The following is a 21,602-nucleotide window of genomic DNA, read 5'->3' as shown; positions in this document are numbered from 1 at the left end:
TCTCAATTATCCCCAGCAAATAGATGATTCCCAACTGGTTTTCCTTGCCCTTGTGCTTAGTGTTTCTCTTTTCCTACCTCAGCCAACTATGAGATGGTTTCTAAAAATTACTTGGCTTTTGACCTCAAGAAACCAAACTTAGGAAGGTAGCCCACATTGTTATCTGGTGATCTGATTGATTGTTTTTCAATAAAAGAATTGCAGGATGCTTTTAGAAGCCACTTGAAAGTGGTTTCAGGATTCTGTGCACACTCTCCTCCACCAATGCAGAGGATCAAAGGTGTGTTGTATTTTGCTCACATGGTCATAACTTGGAAACTCAGTGTGGTGACCCTGTGCCTGTAGAGTGGAGCACGTGCCAGCTGAGTGAAAATGCGACCTGTGGGCAAGGCGTCAGGACCCGCCTTCTGAGCTGTGTGCGCAGTGATGGCAAGCCTGTTAGTGTGGACCAGTGTGAGCAGGTGAGTTGTGTATACTTGTATCCCGCACCCATGGCTTTGTTTGTTTGTTTATTTTTTTGAATATTGGTCTGCAGCCTCCACAATGCTTGATATAAATGACAGTCTGATTTCTTCTCATCACAGCTTAGGTTCAGTTAGAGTAGAGGTACTAGTATCATACAGTTATATCTCACTAGTTTGAACTTAGTTAAAATGACCAGGAAAGGTCATTTTGCATTGGGGAAATGGATTCATTAAAAATATAGTTTTTTCCATTATTTTAAAGATCTTATTTGCCAACAAACTATTGACATCAGGTGACTCTAATATTTAAATATGACTCTTTGTATCGGGCGGGTGATTCATTTGCCTAAATAGGAAACACTGTTCCTTGCATATAAGATGAATACTGACACTTGCTATTAGAATACTTTGCTAATTTGCTGAGCAAATGATTGCTAGGTAATTAGCGCAGTTGCATTTTTCTTTGCAAGGTAAGTCAAAATGCCTGCCTACCAAGTTTCAAATTAGTGGCTTTTGAATTTTTGTCATTTTATTGCTCCCTTTTTTTCCCAATGACAAAATATGTGGAGTTTGGACAAAAACCGTAATCAAACCTGTTCCAAGAAAGTTGGCGTTTCCTTCCCAACGTATAAGTGAAACGCACGATGGGGGCAGTTTAATAGAAATAAAGATGACCGTATGCTGTCCCATTATAAGAATCACTAAAACAGTCTTTGGAATAATTGGAAATAGGTGGGGCCAGTTAGCTCAGGTTTCCACGGAAACCAGCAAAATAAAAGTTGTCCCATTTCTCCTTAAGTAAGAAGAGTCCACAAGTGGAAATTAAAATCAGAACAAAACCCTCCTCACCGATCCTGATTCAGCCTTGTTAAGTACTGCCATAACATCTCTTTAAACCAACAGTATCACCATGGACCAACACCAGCCCTGAGACTAGACCATCTGAAATTGAACATCCCATTTCATGAAATGCTGAGACTGGCTAATACAGGGCAGAGTTCCGTCCAGCAAGTGTCAGTGATTTATTTTAACATTTTGTTTAATTTCATCTCCCTGTCAAGATGTTGTCTGCTTCAAGACAAATAAATCACCAATCTACAACAACTCCAAATAAGTGAAAATCTTACATTTAGTGTACATAATAAATCTTTCCTTTTGATACAAAGAGCGATATAAACTATTCATTAATAGAAAAATCAGTTTCTCTGCTTTCTAAATTCCCATATATCCAGCAAATATTTAAAGAACGTTAAAGTCCCAAATTAACCTAACTAGAATACCTATATATCTCAAATGGGTCCTAGATCCCATGTGGTCATTTCTATTTTGCCCACTTAGCAAGTAAGCATGCTATAATCATTAATTTTATCTCAGCGTGGACATTGCTAATATTTAACTTGTATTGAGTGTTAGCATTTTCCCCGATCACACAGTGTGTGATTCCTAAAACAGAATTTTTTTTATTATTCTTTCTGTGTTTCTTGGATGATTTATTCTTTCACTAAGACCTCTTCTACCTTGGCCATTAGAAAATGTGTAATTTTGCCTAGATGTGGATTTCAGAGAGGATAAGAGGAAAAGAAACAGTATCATCAACTTTTCCCTTGATTAAGACCGTGATTGTTTTTAGCTAATTGGTCTTTTTTACAAACTTTAGATGGTTTGTAGATTTGAGTTTTATTCTTTTTCTATTTATTATTTTAGCCTAGGTAGCTATTAATTTGAGCTCTCTATGTACTGTTGGCCCATCTAGAGGGCAAGGAGCCTAGATTTAACAGTGAGGCATCCTCCTGGTTCCTTGCTGGCTGAGTGACAGGACAGATCTCTGTGTCACATAACTGCCTGCTTTCCCGGTACCTTAACTGCCAATCTACTTCTAAAGTTGAGGATTTTATCAAAAAAAAATTGGGGCTGACAAGTTTCTATTTCGTGAAGTAAGGACCATCATTTTCTAGGCTTGCCATCAGTTTCTACAAGCCAGGATATTTTTCCCCACAAAAATGTAGAAAGGTTATTCTCATAGAATAAAGATTATTATCCCATAAAAGGATAGTGATTTGATTGGATGTTGCTGTGAATTCTCCAGTACAATCACATTTCCCTCCCATCTGCAGCATAACTTGGAGAAGCCTCAGAGGATGAGCCTTCACTGCCTGGTGGAATGCGTGGTCAACTGTCAGCTCTCGGGGTGGACGGCTTGGACAGAGTGCTCACAGACTTGTGGCCATGGAGGTATGTGGCTTCCCTGTGTTGGTTCCCACAAAACAATTTAGTCTTTAAGTATCTCTCCGTATGCCATAGCTTGACACACGGGATAAGGCATGTTGGCCAAGCTGGACATCACATGAGGCTGACCCAGGGGAGCAGAGGGAACGAGCCTGGCCTCCTATCAGTCCTTTTTTATTTTTTAATGTTTCTTTTTTGTTGTTGAAGTATAGTAGACTTATAATACTGTGCCAGTCTCTGCTGTCAGCAAAGTGACTCAGTTATGCACATAGTAGACGTTCTTTTTTTTAATATTCTTTTCCATTATGGTTTATCACAGGATATTGCCTATAGTTCCTCATGCTACACAGTAGGACCTGTTGTTTTTCCTTCCTATATATTAGTTTACATCTGCTCATCCCAAACTCCCAGACCTTCCCTCCCTCACACCCTTCCCCCTTGGCAACCAACCACAAGTCTGTTCTCTATGTCTGTGAGTCTGTTTCTGTTTCATAGATAGGTTCATTTGTGCCATATTTTAGATTCCAGATGGTATTTGTCTTTCTCTGTCTGACTTACTTCACTTAGCATGATAATCTCTAGTTGCATCCACGTTGCTGCAAATGGCATTATTTCGTTCTTTTTTTCTGGCTGAGTAGTATCAGTCCTTTATAATGAGGCAGAGGGTGAAGAACTGGCCTAGTAACAGTAACAGACCCCAGAGGGGCCACTGACCCCATGGGATGGTGTTTATTTTAAAGGTCCTAAGTTCAACCAATTCAAAAAATGTTAGCCTCTGTGGCTTTTAGAAGATGTATCCTATAAGTAAAATTAGTTCCTGTATCAGGTAAAACCCCCCAGTCACAGTGGCTTCATATCATAGGTTAGAAACTAATTTTTCACTCCCATAAAGGAAGGGGTAGTTTCTGCTTCACGAAGTCAACCACGGACACAGCTTGATGGAGGCCTTACCGCTTAAACATAATCAAGTCTCTCTGGAGGGTGCTATCCAGCTCGTCCTGTGGAGGTTTTTATGGACCAGATTGGAAGTTGCGTATATCTCTACTATCTATATTCCATCGGATAAAATTTGGTTGCACTTCTCCAGCTCAGTGCAAGACAGCAGAGTAGGAAATGTAGTTTCTGGATGGCCAGTCACTTCTTAGCAACAGTGTTATGGAGGAAACAGTTCCTGTGGAGGAAAGGGAGTATAAATCTTTGCTGAACAGATAGCTATTAATACTATAAGTTCCTGGGTAAATAGTGAACAATGGCAAGGAATTCAGCTGATACTCGCGAGCTAGGCAAATGGCAGCCATATGTGGCACTCCAGCCGTCAGGCTAAAGTAGGGACCAAAACATGTGTCCATGTAAAGAGAACGAGGAGAGCGTAACAGGCAAGCACAGAGCTGTGGTTCAGGATAGGGTTCTCATCCTGAAAAAGAGTTACAGTTTATCACAAGGTAAATGTCAGAAATTTGGAATAGGGACCTAGGGAAAATCCTGCTATATGGTTAGTCATTAAGTAGGGGAGGAAGAGGGAAGAAGAATTGCATGTTGGAGGAATCATGGAATCTGATGGGGAAAGGGGTTAAAAGACCTGGATCTGATCACCAAACAAAGATATTTGGAAGGAGGTTTTTAGAAGCTCTGTGACTGGACCACTGGAACTAGGATATGGGCTCATTGCTAAGCTATTCACAAATGAGCATACTGGGGCTATCAATACTTCTCTGCCTTAGTTGGGATTGTCTGAGGAGCAAACGCAGGATGTAGCAGGAAAAGGGGCTCACCTGCGAAGTCAACTCCAAGATCCTGGAGAGGGCAGAGCTGACAACAGTACTCAGGATATGCCTTAGAAAAACACAGCTAAGGAAGCTGAAATTTATTTCCATAAAGAGCATCACTCAAAATGAAAATCTGGGAATCACAATGTCCAGAAATAACAGCATGCCATTTCCTGCACAATCGAGAGCCTGCAAAGCACCTCAGGAAACCAAATGGCAAATCTTAGAACCAAGATTTCAGTGATTGATTGACCTATATTAGTTTCTCAAATATTCTGACTGGGCAGCATGTATAGTTCCCAGCTGGGCATCAACTTTAAAGTTGGGTAAATCGAGTTTCAAATTGCAGCTCTTTAGGCAAATGACTTACTCTGAGTCTCAGCTTCTTCATCTCTAAAATGGAATTCATGCACATGTTAGAGGCTTTGTTTGGGGTTTGAGAATTAAATGCTATGAAGTATATGTAGGCGTGTAGCACAGTACCTGACACAGCATTGGTGTTTATTATGTGTTAATTTCCATCTCCACCTTCCTACGCACCAGCAGGAAAGAGTGTTATCAGAGACTCCCTAGGGTCTTGTAAAGATTTTCCCATAGACTCAGTTCCTCTCATGGTCCACTCTCACATCTCGTCCTTTTACCCCACTCAAAGTCCATACATTAAAATCACAGCCTAAGTAATATTTTGAAAATGCAAATCCGAACAGTTGTTTTCCTATTGACTTAAGAGTCATTTATCCATTAAACAAATACTAATGTGCCAGTCATAGTACAATGTGTTGGACATGAAGCAGTGAGGGGGTCGGGAAGACAATTTCCCTCTTCTCATGATGCTTACAATCTAGTTGAGGGACAGTACACAGTAAACAAATAGGTAATATTACATGTAGATGAGTTCATTAAACTAGAGGTGTTATTTGCATTAGTGATGTGAATAACTGGTTGCTTCCCTGTCCAGCGTGAGCTACCCTGGTTATCCCACAGCCAGAAGCACTGCAGTCTTGTCCTCATGGGCCTCTGCTAGGAGGTGTGACTCTCCTACGGCTATGAGAACAGCCATAAAGGGTAGCATGGAAAAGTAGAGAAGGGATGAAGTCCTGTATTGTGAGCATGGTCCACGAGGACCTGCAGGATCTCCCGCATGCCTGCCTCTCTATCCCCATCACCCTCCACTATCATGTTGGATCTCTCTGCTGTGATATAGTATATTTCAGTCACGATCTTGAGTGTATGCTCCCTTCCACCTTGATTCCTTGCCTCCTGTGGAATATCTCACCATCACCCCCACTATCACCTTCTAATACTTTAATTATGTATAAATTGAATCAGTTTTTTTATATTTTTTATTTTGTCATCATGTCAATATAGATATATTAGAATGAACATTTACAATGTTTCAAATGGCATTTTTTTAAAAAAATATTTATTTATTTATTTATATATTTATTTAGTCTGCACCGGGTCATAGTTGCGGCACACGGGATCTTTGTTGCAGCATGCATGCAAATATCTAGTTCCCCAACCGGGGATTGGGAGTGTGGAGTCTTACCCACTGGACCACCGGGGAAGTCCCTGAATCAATTTTAATATCTGTCTGTCTAAGGAATCAATGACCTTGTTTGGGTTCTTCATGGGTGAACCCCTCTAATTCCCATGAAGCACAGTACCTGGCACATGGGGGAAATCTCAGTTAACGTTTGTCACTGCCCAGGTGGTTCTGGACTATAGGGGAAAGTTTGAAGGGGAAAAGCTTGCAGACTGGATCGTAAGCCCAAAGGCAGCCAACCCCTGCCAGGGGCTATTTTCTTCTCTCTCTAATTAAACTCACAAGTCGAGTATCATTACTCAAGAACGTGTTCAATGCAAGGAGACAGAAGATCTGTTTAACATTATTTTTGCCCCAAATATCCTAATTCTGCCACTGTACAAAGTCAGTGAAACGTAACAGATCTCCATGTTATGCTAATACACTACCTTTGAAACTAAGACCCCCAATTGTAAGTTTAGTATTATAAAATATGACTTTAATTTTTCAAGCAGTTCTGTTAGTGCTGTGGGCTCATGAGACCTCGTTAGTCTACTTGAAAAACAAAAACAAACAAGGAAAATTACTTTCCAAATCTGAATCCCACTATTAGAGATTTCTAGGCAATTTGAGTTTGAACTTAAATTCACCTTTTCTAATCCTTAGAATAATAAACAAAGACAAACGATGGAAAATTTCCTAAGGAAAGTCATCGTGTGACCTAAGGCACAGAAGGACTAAAGAAGGGATGTTAACTACCTAGAGAAATCGAATTGTGTAAAGCACTTGGAAGTCATTTGATAGTTTCCATTGGCACATAAATATAGCACTAGTTTTAAATCACTTCTAGCTAGCTTCTAAGGGTCTGCTAGGATAAGTTCTTGAGAATCCTTTCTTGACCTTTAGATGCCTTGATCTCCTGAATTAAGATGTAATAATGCCTTTTAAAAAATATTCCATAATCCTGATACTCCTGGCAAACCTTCCAGGAATCTAAATGTATATGTATTCCATTTTTCCTTTATACATTGAACCAGGATTTATAAAGTTTACATCTATTATCCTTATCCTGACACCTATTGGTGCACTCTTTCATTGTCAAAAGTGGCAGTGCAGAAAATACATTATATGGTCATCCTGCTATTTTGACGTCTATTCTTAAGTCAGGGCTGTAGAGACATTTACTCATATATTTCACAAATCCTCACTGGAAGTTTCCCCAAAGCCAGGCATTCTCCCAGGAGCTGAGGATACACCATGTATAGAAAGGACAAGATCCCAGGGAAACAAAGTCCCCTGACTTCATAAAACTAACATTCTAGTAGGAAACTAGATGGTGATGACAAGACAGGGAGACGGCAAATAGACAAGTGAATACACACAAAAGTAACAGACACTGATGAGTGCTGTGTCGAAACAAAAAACAAGTTATGTGATGGACAATAACAAGTGTCTTGCAGGGGAGTGAGGGATGTGGGAAGAGAGGCCACTGAGGAGGTGATATTTATGTCAGAATTGAATGACAAGGTGCCGTAGTTCTTGTAACTGGCGTTTTCTTTGCTAGGCTTCTCAGGGTTCAATCTCACAGGCATTTTTTGACTACCTGTTGCATTCAAGGCTCTATATAAGAACCTACAAACAAAAATATAAAAAGGACTATTTATACATTATATTTGTGCCCAATCTTCATCTTAAAAAAAATAAATAAAATGACCAGTACAAAGAATAGGACACATAGTCCTTGAATTTTTAGGCAGCTACCGTCAGGACACTGCTGAGACCGCCTTTGTGGTTCTGTTCTGCTCTATTCTATTCTATTCTATTCTATTCTATTCTACCAGCCCTCAAACTATCAGTACTCTTCCAGCACCTCTCTTTTCTGATCACCAGCCCCCTGGCAGATAGTACCGTTTCCAAAATGAGACAACTCTGCATTTAAATCATGCCTTAATCCTCATGCAGCACAAGCTAAAAGTGACGGACAAACAGCAAATAATCAAATGCAGCGATGTGTGGCACAGATGAACTTGTTTCTTAAAAGAGACCAAACTCTGGCGCCGAAAAGGTTGGAAACTACCCTTGAAAAACATCTGCGCCTTGTCTCTTCTAAAACGGTGTGCCCGCAGCTGTCCTTTTAAATTTTTTTTCCAATAATCACTTTATTTTATTTTATTTTTCCAATTCAGAATATATTTATTTAGGGCCTTTCCATAGTCAGTTTATATTAATATAAGTTTGCCACCTTTTATTATTCTTTTTTTTTAACATCTTTATTGGAGTATAATTGCTTTACATTATTGTGTTAGTTTCTGCTGTATAACAAAGTGAATCAACTATACACACACACATATCCCCATACGTCTTCCCTCTTGCGTCTCCCTCCCACACTCCCTATCCCACCCCTCTAGCTGGTCACAAAGCACCAAGTTGATCTCCCTGTGCTATGCGGCCCGCAGCTGTCTTTTGTATTAGCTGCTTTCTTTTTTCCAAGTGGTGACGGCAATGGGGCAGGGACCACAAGAGGAGACAGTTTATTTAGCCACATGAAAGTGCGCAAGCAAGTTGCAAGGGAGTCTGGCTTCAGCGCCTGCGGCTCTCCGCTGACTTCTCTACCAAGAGCAAACTGCACACCGTTGTCTCCGTTTAGGAAATCACCGGGCTGTCGGGCAAATCCTGGCAAGCTGGGTGTCCTGGATGCTTCCCCATAGCCACACTTCCCCATCAAACCCACAGAACTATATGGATCTGAGGGGAAACTTTGAAGGGAGCTCTTTTTTATTTCCAAGCGTCTGGGTTGTCTCTTTAATGTACACCCGATGCTTGGCATATACTTTCTAATTGTGTTAAAGATTTCAAGGTTAGAACAGCTTGAATCCAATTTATTTCACGTTAAAGAGAGACTGATTCTAGACTTCCACTAAGGGATCTTTTTAGATAGATTTCAAAGATCAAAGCATGTAATAGAAGAGCTTAATATTTGGATTAGTCATGATCTTTGTCTGTTGAATTTTCATCAGTTCAGTGGAATGTAGAACTCCCTAAATTTAGCATATCATGAATTATTCATAATTATTATTTAAGCAAAACGTTCCAAGAAGGTTGTTAATCCCAGATTATGATTTGTTCCTCTTTCATATTTTTTAATTCAGGGTGTATGAGTTTATAATATTTTTCTATACTATGTAATCCAGCCTGCCTCTTGTGTTTCACAGACGGCATATGATTTTTCTGTCCACTCTGGTCCATAATGAAAATAATAATTTTGTATTAACTCCAAAGCACCACAAGTTTGTGCTTTCCAGCTTTTTTCTTTCTCTTTTTGTTTAAAGATTTTAAAAGGCAAGCCAGTAACCTTCAGTTTGTGTCTGAATAAAACATGATCAGTGTCATATCCTTGATCACACACAGTCCAATAGTTATAACAGCTCAAACTTATTGACTATATCAAGTAATTAGTTCCTATGACAGAGAACAAGCAGCTGAATTGTAGAATGGGAAAAAAGAAAGACTAGAGAAGAATATCCAGTTTTAAAGCTGGCTTTTCCAATGGCCAGTTGTAAGACTGAGCCAGCCTTTTATTCCACTATCTTTTATCGGTAAAAAGATGAAATATTAGAATAATTACTTTTTAATATCTATTGGTCAAAGGCACAATTATTGGTACCAGGAGTATTTTAGCTCTTTACAAGAGTAGTATGAAATTATAGGCATAACTTTACAGGTATGGGGACAGGCAAATAAGTAACCTGTTCAAGGTCACACAGCTTGTCAGTTGTAGAGGAAAGATTTGAACCCAAGTTCAGGTGTCTTCTAAGCCCCATTTTCTCCACTGTGCCCCTTTACATCTGACACTGTATATGTAAATGTTCATGTTATGTACTTGGTCCTGGGTTGGGTGCTATGTCACTTTATAAAAATTCTCATAATTTTTAGGTGTATTTAAGAATAAGCAGAGGAAATGGATCTCAGATTGGAACATAAAGGACAGTGAGGGCTTTAAGTCTCTCTGAATTTTAAGCCTCCTAAATGTATACTTGTCTCATAATTAGCAGTGTTGCATATTATTATCTCTTCCATCTAATTGGAATATAGCTGCAGGGAGCCAGTCTTCCAGATAGGGAATGTGTGAGACTGATAGAATAGCTCCAGGATTGCTAAAATCACTCTCTGTGACTTTGTCATCTTGCATCTCATGGAGAGAGCCTCATTGGGGGTATTTCTGCTGTATACTTAACAGTGGTCTGTCAAGTTTTGATACCTCTTAATGGGTCTGAAATGTGATTATTGGGAATAGAACTGAAAATAAGCAGCTAGAATGCATACGCACTGTCACAGAGAAATCTGGAGCTCTATCTCCAAGCAAAGGCAACGGTGCCTAATCTTCTGCCTTTAAAAGACCTAGCTCACTCCCGTGATACCATGGTCTATCTTGACCTCTAAAACTGTGGTCTTGTTACTTCCTTACTTCGCTAACCCCACCCCCAAATAGATGGTTATGGCTGGGGCTCATCTATTTTACTCTGAAAAACTCATGGACTCTTTGCCTTGCCTAACTTGAGTGTTCTCTATGATGAAAGGTGTCTGGATGCCTGAAGCCATTTTTAGACAAGCCAAGGAGTCCCTCTATAGGGGAAACTCATGGACTGTAGCTCTGAAGGCAGAATCATTACTGCACCTTCCGTCTTCAGCCATGCCAGACACATGCTGAAGATCTATCTTGAGGCTGCAGATCGAGATCGTAGTTTTTCTCCACTCCGTCATATTAGAAAATAACCTTGATCCCCAATCCATGTCAATCCAGGCTGTATATTTACAACAAACTTGGCACTTAAAAAATAAACTTGGATAAAAATTCCAGATGATGTGTGTTAAGAGAAGTAAAAACCAGATGTCCGGCATAAAGAACTGCATGAAATTAACTGAGCATTTTATAGACAATCTAACTTACTTCTGCTTTCAGAAATTTACTCTGACAAGTACCCCAAAGCACATAAAGAGTTATCACAGAGTAAGGTGTTAATACCATAATTGTAAGTAGTTTCTTCTAAAGGAAAATATGAAATGTATGAATACAGGTAACCCATTTATTGCAGAGGGGAGGCCTAAGTGTACTTCTCAAACTTGTTCAAGTGGCCTAATGACCTCAGCATAGCATCTGATACCTGACTTGGACCAGGTGAGATTTGTTGGAAAGCAGATGCTTTTGGAGTAAAAGCAATTTTTGTTCCCATCCTTCTAGCTGTGTGACTTTGCAAAAATTATTTAATTTCTCTGGGCTTCAGTTTATCACATAGGAAATGAGACTGGGATTCTTGTTGAAGCGATAGATTTGAGGCGGGTGGGGAGAACAGGTGCTCTCAGGGGAAAGAAAACAAAGAAAGCAGGATAAGGAAGGGAACAGAACTAAGCAAGAATATGCTATATCGTCTCTATATCCTAGAACATTGTATTCACTCAATTAATTTAGACCCTCCCTCCATAATGAGGAATACTTTTATAATGACAAAAGGTATTATACAATAAATTGCCTTAACCACAGAGACATATGTGATGAAAATTGATTAATAGATTGACCTGACCAGCTATTAACGAGGTGGTTGTTAGTATCCCTTTGCTTCTGTTTTCATTTATTTTGTAATCTGCTAGTATTTTCAACTGACTAATACTAGGCAACAGCCACCAAAGGCTTAAGAGTCAATTCAAAGTAGCAAATACTTAAAAGTGGAAACATTTTATTCAGTAACCTAATTTTTTGGTGCATATCAGGAAGGACCATCATCACCTTGAGGTTAGTGACACTGAACATCATTCTTTGTGGTGTAGGTTGGCCAACCCTTACAGATGTCAGCTCAGGAAGACCATTCCCTGCCAACGGTTGCGCACATGCCTTGAAAATGTAACTTATGTTAAAAAAAAATAGTTCCCAGGTGGAAAGCGAACCAGTAATAGTAATATTCAAATACCATTCTGTAAGCTCAAAGTGACTTCATATACTACTGTCTTCGTATTTACATGGCTACGGTACGTTGGAGTTTATAGGTATGTTCATATAAATTGCTCAGATATTTAATGAACTATTTAAGATTAAACAGGTAAGTTCGTCATTGCTCTATTCTTATATTTCCTTTTCCAATTTCCCATTCAAACGTACTTTGCATTGTGTGCCTGGGTCGTATTCAAATTGTCCAGAGCTATCAAAACCATGATTTTCAGTTAATTCAATGAGCATCTGTCAGGGCCACAGAAGAACCATTGTGTAGAGCCTATCACTGTAACAGTGTTGGTGGCTGGCTCCCTGGATCTGAGTGTATGGTCAGAACAGAGAACCATTGTGTTTGACTCCATCTCTTTTTTATGAATGTATACATTGACAAACATATAAAGAGTTTTTTGTTGTTTTGGGGTTTTTTTGCGGTACGCGGGCCTCTCACTGCTGTGGCCTCTCCTGTTGCGGAGCACAGGCTCCGGACGCGTAGGCTCGGTGGCCATGGCTCACGGGCCCAGCCACTCCGCGGCATGTGGGATCTTCCTGGACCGGGGCACGAACCTGTGTCCCCTGCATCGGCAGGCGGACTCCCAACCACTGTGCCATCAGGGAAGCCCTATGTAACGAGTTTTGAGGGTTTTTTTTTTTACTGCTTAAAATTTCCCACATCCCCTTTGTCAGTGGAACCTCAGAGTGAAGCCTGACCGCTGCTGAGTTCAATGGGAGTGTGATCTGGTCCAATATGCTTTAAACCTGTATGCAGATACCAGTATTGGCCTTTCTTTGGGGGGGGGGGGTGTTACGACTAGTGTGCCCCACTATCTATTTTCTTCTGGAAGTCTTACCGTGCAATCCTTTTTCATTCAATGCCAGAAATTATTGCTAATTTAACAGTAGGCCTAGTATCACTGTTGCTTATAATGAGTTCCCAATATTCCTAAAGGGAGGGGAGGAAAAGTTTCAGAGAGAATTGCTAGCAAACTTAACCTACTGTAATCTGGGTTTTTATTCAAGTGGAAACATTTTGGAGCTAGTACTTTTCTCTCTTTTATAGCCTGAAGTGCAGATGAATAAGAGAATCAGTTTCTATATCTCATTGGTATTACCCATTAAACATATTGTCTATATCAACTATTGAATTCAGGTTTCAAATAGATTCATAAACCCAAATGAGTTGTCTGGAGAGCGTCCAAGAAATTTCTCTTATTCTTAGATTGGAAGCATGAGGATGTGGACGGCAGCCACCTTCACTCTTACTCTGAGGGCAAAAGGAGTGTAGGCTAGGGTGTAAGAGGTTGGGTGGGACCAGGCTAAATCATTGTGGACTTCGCAGCTGTGTGCATTTAATGTGAAAAAGCCCAATAGAATACAAGTAGCATGCTTTATATACCCATTACAGGTTTGTTCCAGGGCCAGTTCTAGGAATTGATATGAAATAGTAGTTGTCAAAATAAATGACTAAAAATATTAAGATTTAGCCAGCACCTACTCTATTTTAGTTACGTTGTTAAGGTAGTTCATATAGGGTATTTTTAAATTCATATGCAACATGAGATTAGTCCAAGGAGTCCTCATCATCTCAGTATTCTTCACCCGAATCAGCATAATTGTGAGATCTATAGGAAGCAGAACCCCTCATACTATCAAAGTATTTGCTGTTGAACTGACCACTTATAAAGCCGTCCCCCAGTCAACGAGTCTCCTGGATTAACGCACATGCCCTGTCATTGCATCAAGGTATTTGTTGGTCCATCTCTAGCTGCAAATGGAATGTTTACCCACAAAAAAGGGGCACAAAATGGAGCAATCTGTACACCAAAGATTAAGCAGAGCTCTTGAGAAAATGGATGAAAAGTGACTCAAATAACAAAGCTTCTATGATCAAACTGCAAAAGCTAGTCACAATAGAATAAAACTTTCATAGGGTCATCATAAAATTATGTAAAAAATATCAATGGTTGATTTATTCTTTGTCCTAATAATAACTGCATAGTTGCAATTACCTGCATGGTAGTTGATATTAGATAAAATAAACCCACTTGCATACTTTTTACTTGCAGAAAAAGTCCCATTTAGACATCTTTCATTATTTATTAAAAATAATTGAATTCCTATTTGAAATACATTCATTTTTAAGTGGCATTTTCCCCAGCATGAATTATCCTCAGATAATGACTCTCCGTATACTTAATTTTATTTTACAGGAGAGGAAATTTATGCTCAGAGGAGTTAAAGTACTTTCATACAGTCACATCATTTACTAGCTGTTAATTTGAGAGAACTGTTTCCAACTAGAGAATTTTGATGCCAAGTCCAGGTTTCTTTGCGCCATTCATCAGCTATTTTAAAATGTTCTTTTTCTCATATTCTATATCAGATCATAACTTTATATATCTTGCATTTGCCCACATCCTCCCCTGCTTTCTCCTCTCATGAAAAATCACTGTCACAAAACAATTCCTTAAGTCTCCTGCCATTAGAGGTCCCTTTTATAATAGAATAATTACTGCCGAGAGATAGGTGCAAGGTTGAATATTACATCCAGTGTGATGTTTAGAATTCCAGAGACCATTGGAAATGGTGGGCCTCCTTTTCTATACCATCTGTATTCCATGTAGCTAGATTTTATATTTACAACTTCAGGAATTGTGGGGAAAGTGCCTAATTTAAGGGATACTTTCTCTGATTATTTAACTTATACAGCCAAATACCCCTGACTTAGAAAAAGGAACTTATTAAAAGATATCAAGTAACCCAAAGAAACTTGAGGTGCAGTAGTTACCTTTTATACCCTCGTGCCTTCATTAGCAATATTTTTCTTACGAACTTTAATATTAGCCAATTAAACATGATAATATACTTCAAAATGTAGAATGATCATATGCTTCTTTTTTTTTTTATCTTATTTAATTAAAAAATCAATTTATTGATATGCAAACCAACTGGACCAAGGTCATATGCTTCTTGATAGAAGCTGGCATCGTTTGAAAATCGTATCTTGGTGTTTGGATAGCAACAGGCAGAGAAATCATATGGATGTGCTTTCAATGAGTGGTTGTAAGACTTCATTATTTCAAAACGTAATGGCATCATTTTTTTTTCCATTGACTTCATTAGGTTCCCCCCACCTTGATGTCCAGCAGAAAATATCTGTCACTTTAATGGAAATAAATAAAATAGTCCTAAAGCAATGGCCGTGATGCATGCCATCAATTCAAGAACAAGCTTGAAGTTATTTGGTTTTAATGAAATAGAACCTCTTTAGCTGTGATAAAAGTGATACTACATTGTCATTATTCTTACACAGATGGATAGAGAACAGAGTGCAATGATAATGACATTTGGGTAATAGATACTTAGTTCAAGAGAATAAACATAAAGATTATCATAAAACTGAAGAGTATTGAAACAAGAAGTAATGTGAAATCTTGAGCCACATGTGTTCACCAAGCAGGGACAGTGTTTCATATGAATAAGGTGACGTCCAACCTGTATGATTTGATTTGAGTGGTGCTGGGAAGGAACATCTGTCCAAAGCATATGTTCTCCTCAGTGCCCAGGGGGCAGAATGGGTAGATTCTGTTATTCGCAAAGCCTGTGGTATCTATAATATGGAAACATAATAGCATTTTCCTCCGGGGTTGTTACGATTATTCAGTGAGTCAGTATATTTAAAGTATTTAGAAAATTGCTTACCACATGGTATCTTCCAAATAATTACGGTGATATATCGTCACACATTTTCAGATACCAGATAATATCATATAGACAATTAATAAAAATATGAATGAAACAAATATTCCATTAGTGTTTAATACATATGGAGTACCATGTTAGGGACAGAATCCCAGGCCTCAGGGAATTTAGAATCCAATGACTACAACTTCCTAGTTTTCCTAAAGGGTCTTCTCAGAGAGAATTAGTTTACCACCAAATCTATGATAATATTCTGGTGGTCACTAAGAGGTCTAGTTCACTGAAGGTGTGAGTTACCCTTACTTCTCCCTGAACTTGAGGGCATGTGGGAATTCTTAGCCAAGGTTTTCAAGTGAATTCTATGCAGAAGTGAAGTCATTACTCTCTTTCCATTTCTCTTACGAGGTAAATGTAGAATCTTTTGACATCAACTAAAAGACCCCACTTTTAATAGCTTTAACAGTATTCCCTCAACCTATTCTCTTCTTAGCTCTTTCTGTCCAGCCACACTGGCCTGTCAGGCCCTCAAACCTGTTCTGCTCCTTCAGATTTCTGCTTAAAGCTCAACTGCTCAACTGATTCCTTCCCAGACTGGGCGGCATCCCCATAACATGCTCTCATAGAACCTTCTGTTTTTCCTTTAACATTTATCACAGATACAATTACATAATTAACTTTATAACACCAATGGAAGGGCATGGATTCACAGATAATTCACAGATAGCTAATAGTAATGAAACTATATGCACATCATACCTCATCAGTAAAAAAGGACCAAGGACAAGAGGGAGCAGGAGGGAGAGCAAGAGAGAGAAACAAAGACACTTAAATTCCATCCACTCTTCCACTTAATGAGCTTGTGACCTGATGCCTAGGAGTGGGTATAAGATGACATGGGAGCCCTACTCTTTCTTGAGCTATTCTTATTAACCAATTTCCTTTCATTAGGAAATGGAGTACCAGCATTTGAACATATGTGTTTCAAACAACATGGCTTCTTCACACAAGTCAACAATTTTATCTTGTACTCAGTGAAAAAAGAAATTGGTCCTAAAATCTAGGAAAATTGGCCATGTTGAATTAATGGAGAGACACTATTGGAACCTCAGGGTGGCACCTTCCTAGGGAATTTTCCAGGGTAATTTGGATTATATGCCATTTTTACCTTACTTTCTGATTTAGAACCTAACAAAGAAGATACAACTCTATTTTTGTTTAATATTTGTAATCCTAGCATGGAATATAAAGTCTGTGAAGGTAGAAGGTACATCTGGCGTTTTCACCACTATATCCCTAGCCCAAGGCAGGATGCTTGGATTATTTTAAAGCTTAATAGATAAATATTTGTTAACATTCAGCCAGTGTTTATGGGGATCAGTCTATTTGGCAACAATACAGAGTTTGGACTTAAGCCGGCTAAAGTGAAGACAGACAGAATTTCAGATCCTTAAGCGTGATGCACACCTCAGATAACTTGTGTCTCCATAGAAACCTCAATTAAAATGGCAGAAAAACTGAAACCTGGACATGACAAAGTTCAGTGTGTTTTAATGAAGCCTTTTGTATGTAAGGCAACATTCTGTCCTTTAATTCCCTTTCCAAGCCAAACTCTAAGGGAAAAGCTGACATCTTCCTTATCGTTTTAGGTCGAATGAGCCGGACTCGATTTATCATTATGCCAACCCAAGGAGAAGGACGGCCATGCCCCACAGAGCTTACCCAGCATAAAACCTGCCCAGTGACCCCCTGCTACAGCTGGGTCCTCAGCAACTGGTCTGCATGTAAATTGGAGGTAGGTCACGGAATGACAGAGAAATGCTTCTCAGTATGTCCAAAGCACTTGTCTAGTCAAACCTATGTGCTGATGGAACAAATTTCACAATACCAGGGGCCTGGCATGGTGTATTTTTATGCAATGGAGAACATGGAAAAAAGAACCAAATGACTTAACCTCACACAGAGTGATATTGCTAGGAAAATAAATAGCCGTTCATTAGGCACTATTTATAATAAGCTGGTTCAGGGGACCTCCAGTCTCTTTGGCATCCTCAAAAATTCTCTATCTTCTTGGCTTGTTGGAAATATCAAAGCATTATGCAATTAGGCAAAACCCTGATGCTATGGAAATGCACAGCTTGCTGTAGACTCTATTTCCTAAAAAAGCACTTTTAGACTTAGACAAAATCTTGCATGTGGGCAGAAAACCAAAAGTGTATGAAAGTTATATTTTAACATTATTACACGAACCAAGGTTACTACATTTTCCTCAATGATTGCTTTTTATTGACCTGAAATATAAATGCCTAGTAACATCATAATATATCACATACCCAGAACTTTTGCTGGGTCAGCAAAGATCCTCTACGGCATTTTTCTCTCTGGCTTCTTGTATAAGAAAAAGCACGTTGATTTTCTCTATTCTTATTTTACTGGTTTATCCTTCAGTTCATATTCCAAAGCAGATTTTAATTAGGTAACAGTAATTTTGATTATGCATTAAGAAATCTGCAGAGTATTCTCATGGAGATGTTTAGCGTTCCTGTCAGGATGACATTGTCATGCAGTATTATTATCTTGCAGAAGTTAAATGCCCATGTATTTTAATAAGTCCCAGAGGAACAAAAATGCGGGGTACATTTGTTCAGTCTCCTTTTTACAGAAAATAAGGTAACCATGCTAATTAATTAAATAGTAACCTAATAGCTTTAAATATGAATACTTTGTCTACTTAGTCTAAAACCCTCTTTCCTGAACCTTCAGCAATTTTTTAAGTGCTGCTTGGAATTACAATTAAGAAAATGGAAGGAAGATGTCTCCTGATAGTTGTTGAGAAAGTAGAGAAAATAAATTCAAAGAATTCAGGAACCTATTGCAGGGGAAAGGAGAGAAAACACAGGAAGGGGAGGGGAAGGATGGGGGACAAACTCCACACTCCATGTCTTACCAGCCATACAACTGCTACTGTACCTCACATGTTCTTTTGTGCTTTCCCTTTTACCTTCTCAGGTATCAGGAACCTTTTTTTTTCTAATAGACATGTCTGCCGATTTGTCCCATAGGAACATTAAGGGGAAATGTCGAATGTAATGTTTCAGTTTGCTGTCACGTATTGAGCTTTAGCCAGAACCACAGGGGCCGGAGTGGTGGGTTGCGAACATTCTCTGTAGCAGTGCTGGTGGGGATAGAGAGGGGGCGTTGTGGCATCTATCGGAGATACCTGGGCACAGAGGCCCTGGAGACCACGAGAGCAGGTGTATCTAGAAATTTGAGAAGTGTCTCAGATTTCTAGATGAGGTTATTCCCTCACTGACACTTCCACTCGGGAGGCAACTGGAGTTGGACTCAATCCAGGCAAAGCTCTCAAAAACCAAGTCTGTAGTAATTATTCCTGTGTGGGCACCTTACCCAAAGGAGGCCAGTCAGCATTCTTCCCCAAGAATTTGGAATGGCATTGAAGCTGTTCAAAGATACTATCTTCAGGAACTCTTAGCTGCCACATTTTCCCACCTTGTAGGTAAAGTTAGTCACTTAGAAGCAAGAAGAACAAAGAAGGTGACACTAAAAAGCAGAGGCAAAAGAGAAAGTGAATCTTGATGATATCTGAGTTGAGTTTTTCCTGAGCTTGAACTGTACTCCCGCTCTTCAAAGCCTACTTGTGAATGCTTTGTGAGGTAAATTGACACAGTATCTTTTCAACGAGTTGCCTTTTCTTAAACATTTATGTAAGCTGAGTTTGGGGAATTCCTGATTAAAATACACGTGGGCCTCCACACACAAAGGAAGCGCACTTCTCCCACAGCTGTCCTGCTTCTCCTCGTTCTGTAATATCCTGACCTGCCAAATGCAGGTTGAAAGCTCATTCACTGGAGGTGGTAGAGATGTTGAAGTGGCCGATTGCCGTCAAATGTACCGAACCCTAATAAGAGGAGCTCGCACAGGGCTCAGTGGATATGCCAATCCTGCCTCCACCTTATGTGGAAAGGGATTTGCAAATGGACATCTTTATCCTCAGGCTTCACTTTTTTTCAGGGTTTCCTAACTCTTTCCAAGTTCCCCAGCTGCTACCACGCATCCACACGTACGCTGCAAAACCCGTTTCGGAGCTCAGACTCTGGAGTCCAGCAGGGCCTCATTTTGGTCAAAACTTGTTCCAGTTCCTCGCTCTGCAGTTTGTGTCAAGTTCTCAAACTCTCCAAACCTCTGTTTTCTTATGTGTATCATGGGGGGTAGCAAGAGTAGCTGTTTTGCTAGGGGGTTTTGGTAGGGATAGACAAACTAATATGTCGTGCTTAGCATAGTATCTGACGTAAGTTCAGAGCTCAATAAATTGAGGCTGTTGTTACAGGTTTGATTACAGCTCTGATTATGATTATTAGCACCATCTGCTGATCCACATCTGGTGATGCCGATTCAGAGTATAAAGTCCCTTAATGATCTGGACAGGAGAGAGTCAGTGACAGAATCCTTGCTGTTGACCATCTGGCTCAAGAAACCTGGCTCTGTTTTCAAGCCCTAGCGTGTGAAGTCTCGTGAGTGAGATTGAATGAATGCTTGCTTTATGAATGAAGCTATCATGCTGATGGTGATTTCTCTTCCTATAGTAGCTGTTGTTGTCAAGGTATGAGATTAAGGTTGATCGTGGATACATACTAGGAGCATATTATTGTTCGTCTTGGTTTTTAAAGTGATCCCTGATGTAGACTTGTTTCCTGTCATTTCTGCAAACCCCATCTCCTGGAATGTCAAACAAAGCTCTAATCAATTGCATCTCCTTGTTACCTGAGGTTCCAGAGAGCAGTAACTTCAAATTGCAGACATGCTGCAGTATCTTCAGACTCCAAGTTCACGAATTCCGACACTCTATAGCGAAACATACACCTTAGACAATTCTGCCATGGATCCATCATCTGGAATAATAAGTGATAGAGAGAATCCTCCCCCAAACAGAAATTTAACTTACACTAGGTATTTTCCACTTTAGGGAGTGAACATTTACCAGAACATTTGGTTTGAATGAATATACTGTGAATTGGTATTGAACTTCTACTTCTCCAAAAAAAAAAGCACACTTAGGTTCAAAATTAGGGTGCCTGTTTTAAACAATTTCACAATGACCGTAGAGATGATTAGAGCAGCTATGAGGTATTGATAGATCCAGTGCGGGGCTTGCCCTTGTTAGATAAACAAATCATAATTCTTGTTAAGACGGCTCTAGAAAAGGAGGTGGTCGTTCCTATGTGTGTGTCTACTCAGTTTCATCAGGCCCTACGTTGCCGCAACTCAGGAGGAGGAGAGGAAAAGTCTCCTCCAAGTCTCCCCTTTTCCTTTCTGCCAGGGTGGCTTTGAATCCGAACTTCCTTCTGTAAAGAATTTTTCTCAGCAGCCACTCTGTACCATCCTGCACATCCGGCAGTCCATCCACAACCTGCCCTTGACGCTCAGCCGCCGCTGCCGCAGTGCCTTGACCTGGCTGGTGCTCAGCAGGCCCGTCAACCCCTGGGTCCCCTGCTGCACGCCCAGAAGCACCGTCATGGCTGCTTTCGCTGCCCACCCCGTCCCTCTTCACTCCTGCTGCTGCCACGGCCACAGAAGCTCCCAGGCCTAACAATGCAGTTTCTGGGTTCTGTTGGGGTGGGAGGGGGGTGGGAAATAAGAAGGAGCTGAAACTCAGTTTCCCAGTACAGAGCCCAGTTGTCTGACCGTCACCTAATAATGATTTGTAACGTGGAGCATCCTTATCTGCAGCAACAGAGCCCGTGCAGAGGGTTATCCTCTCTCTCCTTCTCTCTCTCTCTCTCTCTCCATCCATACCAGTAGTAGTCATGAAAGCTCTAGCTCTTCCATCAATTTCTGGACTTAGTGGGAGCTGAGTAACATACGTTGGAAGTACAGAGGAGTTAATACTCCGTGGGGTGAAGGTTGATCAGTGAGGACTGAAT

General features: G+C 39.9%; 1 protein-coding gene across 1 annotated transcript in view; it reads left to right on the top strand.

Moving 5' to 3' along the window:
• THSD7B (thrombospondin type 1 domain containing 7B) overlaps window positions 1-21,602 on the top strand; it is a 764,324-nt gene that overhangs the window by 715,085 nt on the left and 27,637 nt on the right. Inside the window, exons 18-20 of the mRNA XM_033860221.1 lie at window positions 346-461; window positions 2,579-2,696; window positions 17,310-17,455. Of these exons, the coding sequence (XP_033716112.1) occupies window positions 346-461; window positions 2,579-2,696; window positions 17,310-17,455 (380 nt within the window). The remainder of the gene's footprint in view (window positions 1-345; window positions 462-2,578; window positions 2,697-17,309; window positions 17,456-21,602) is intronic.

Source organism: Tursiops truncatus, chromosome 7, assembly GCF_011762595.2.
Source record: "Tursiops truncatus isolate mTurTru1 chromosome 7, mTurTru1.mat.Y, whole genome shotgun sequence".
Taxonomy (NCBI): domain Eukaryota; kingdom Metazoa; phylum Chordata; class Mammalia; order Artiodactyla; family Delphinidae; genus Tursiops; species Tursiops truncatus.
The sequence above is the reverse complement of the archived record's forward strand: the minus strand, read 5'-3'. Positions and strand labels throughout refer to the sequence as shown.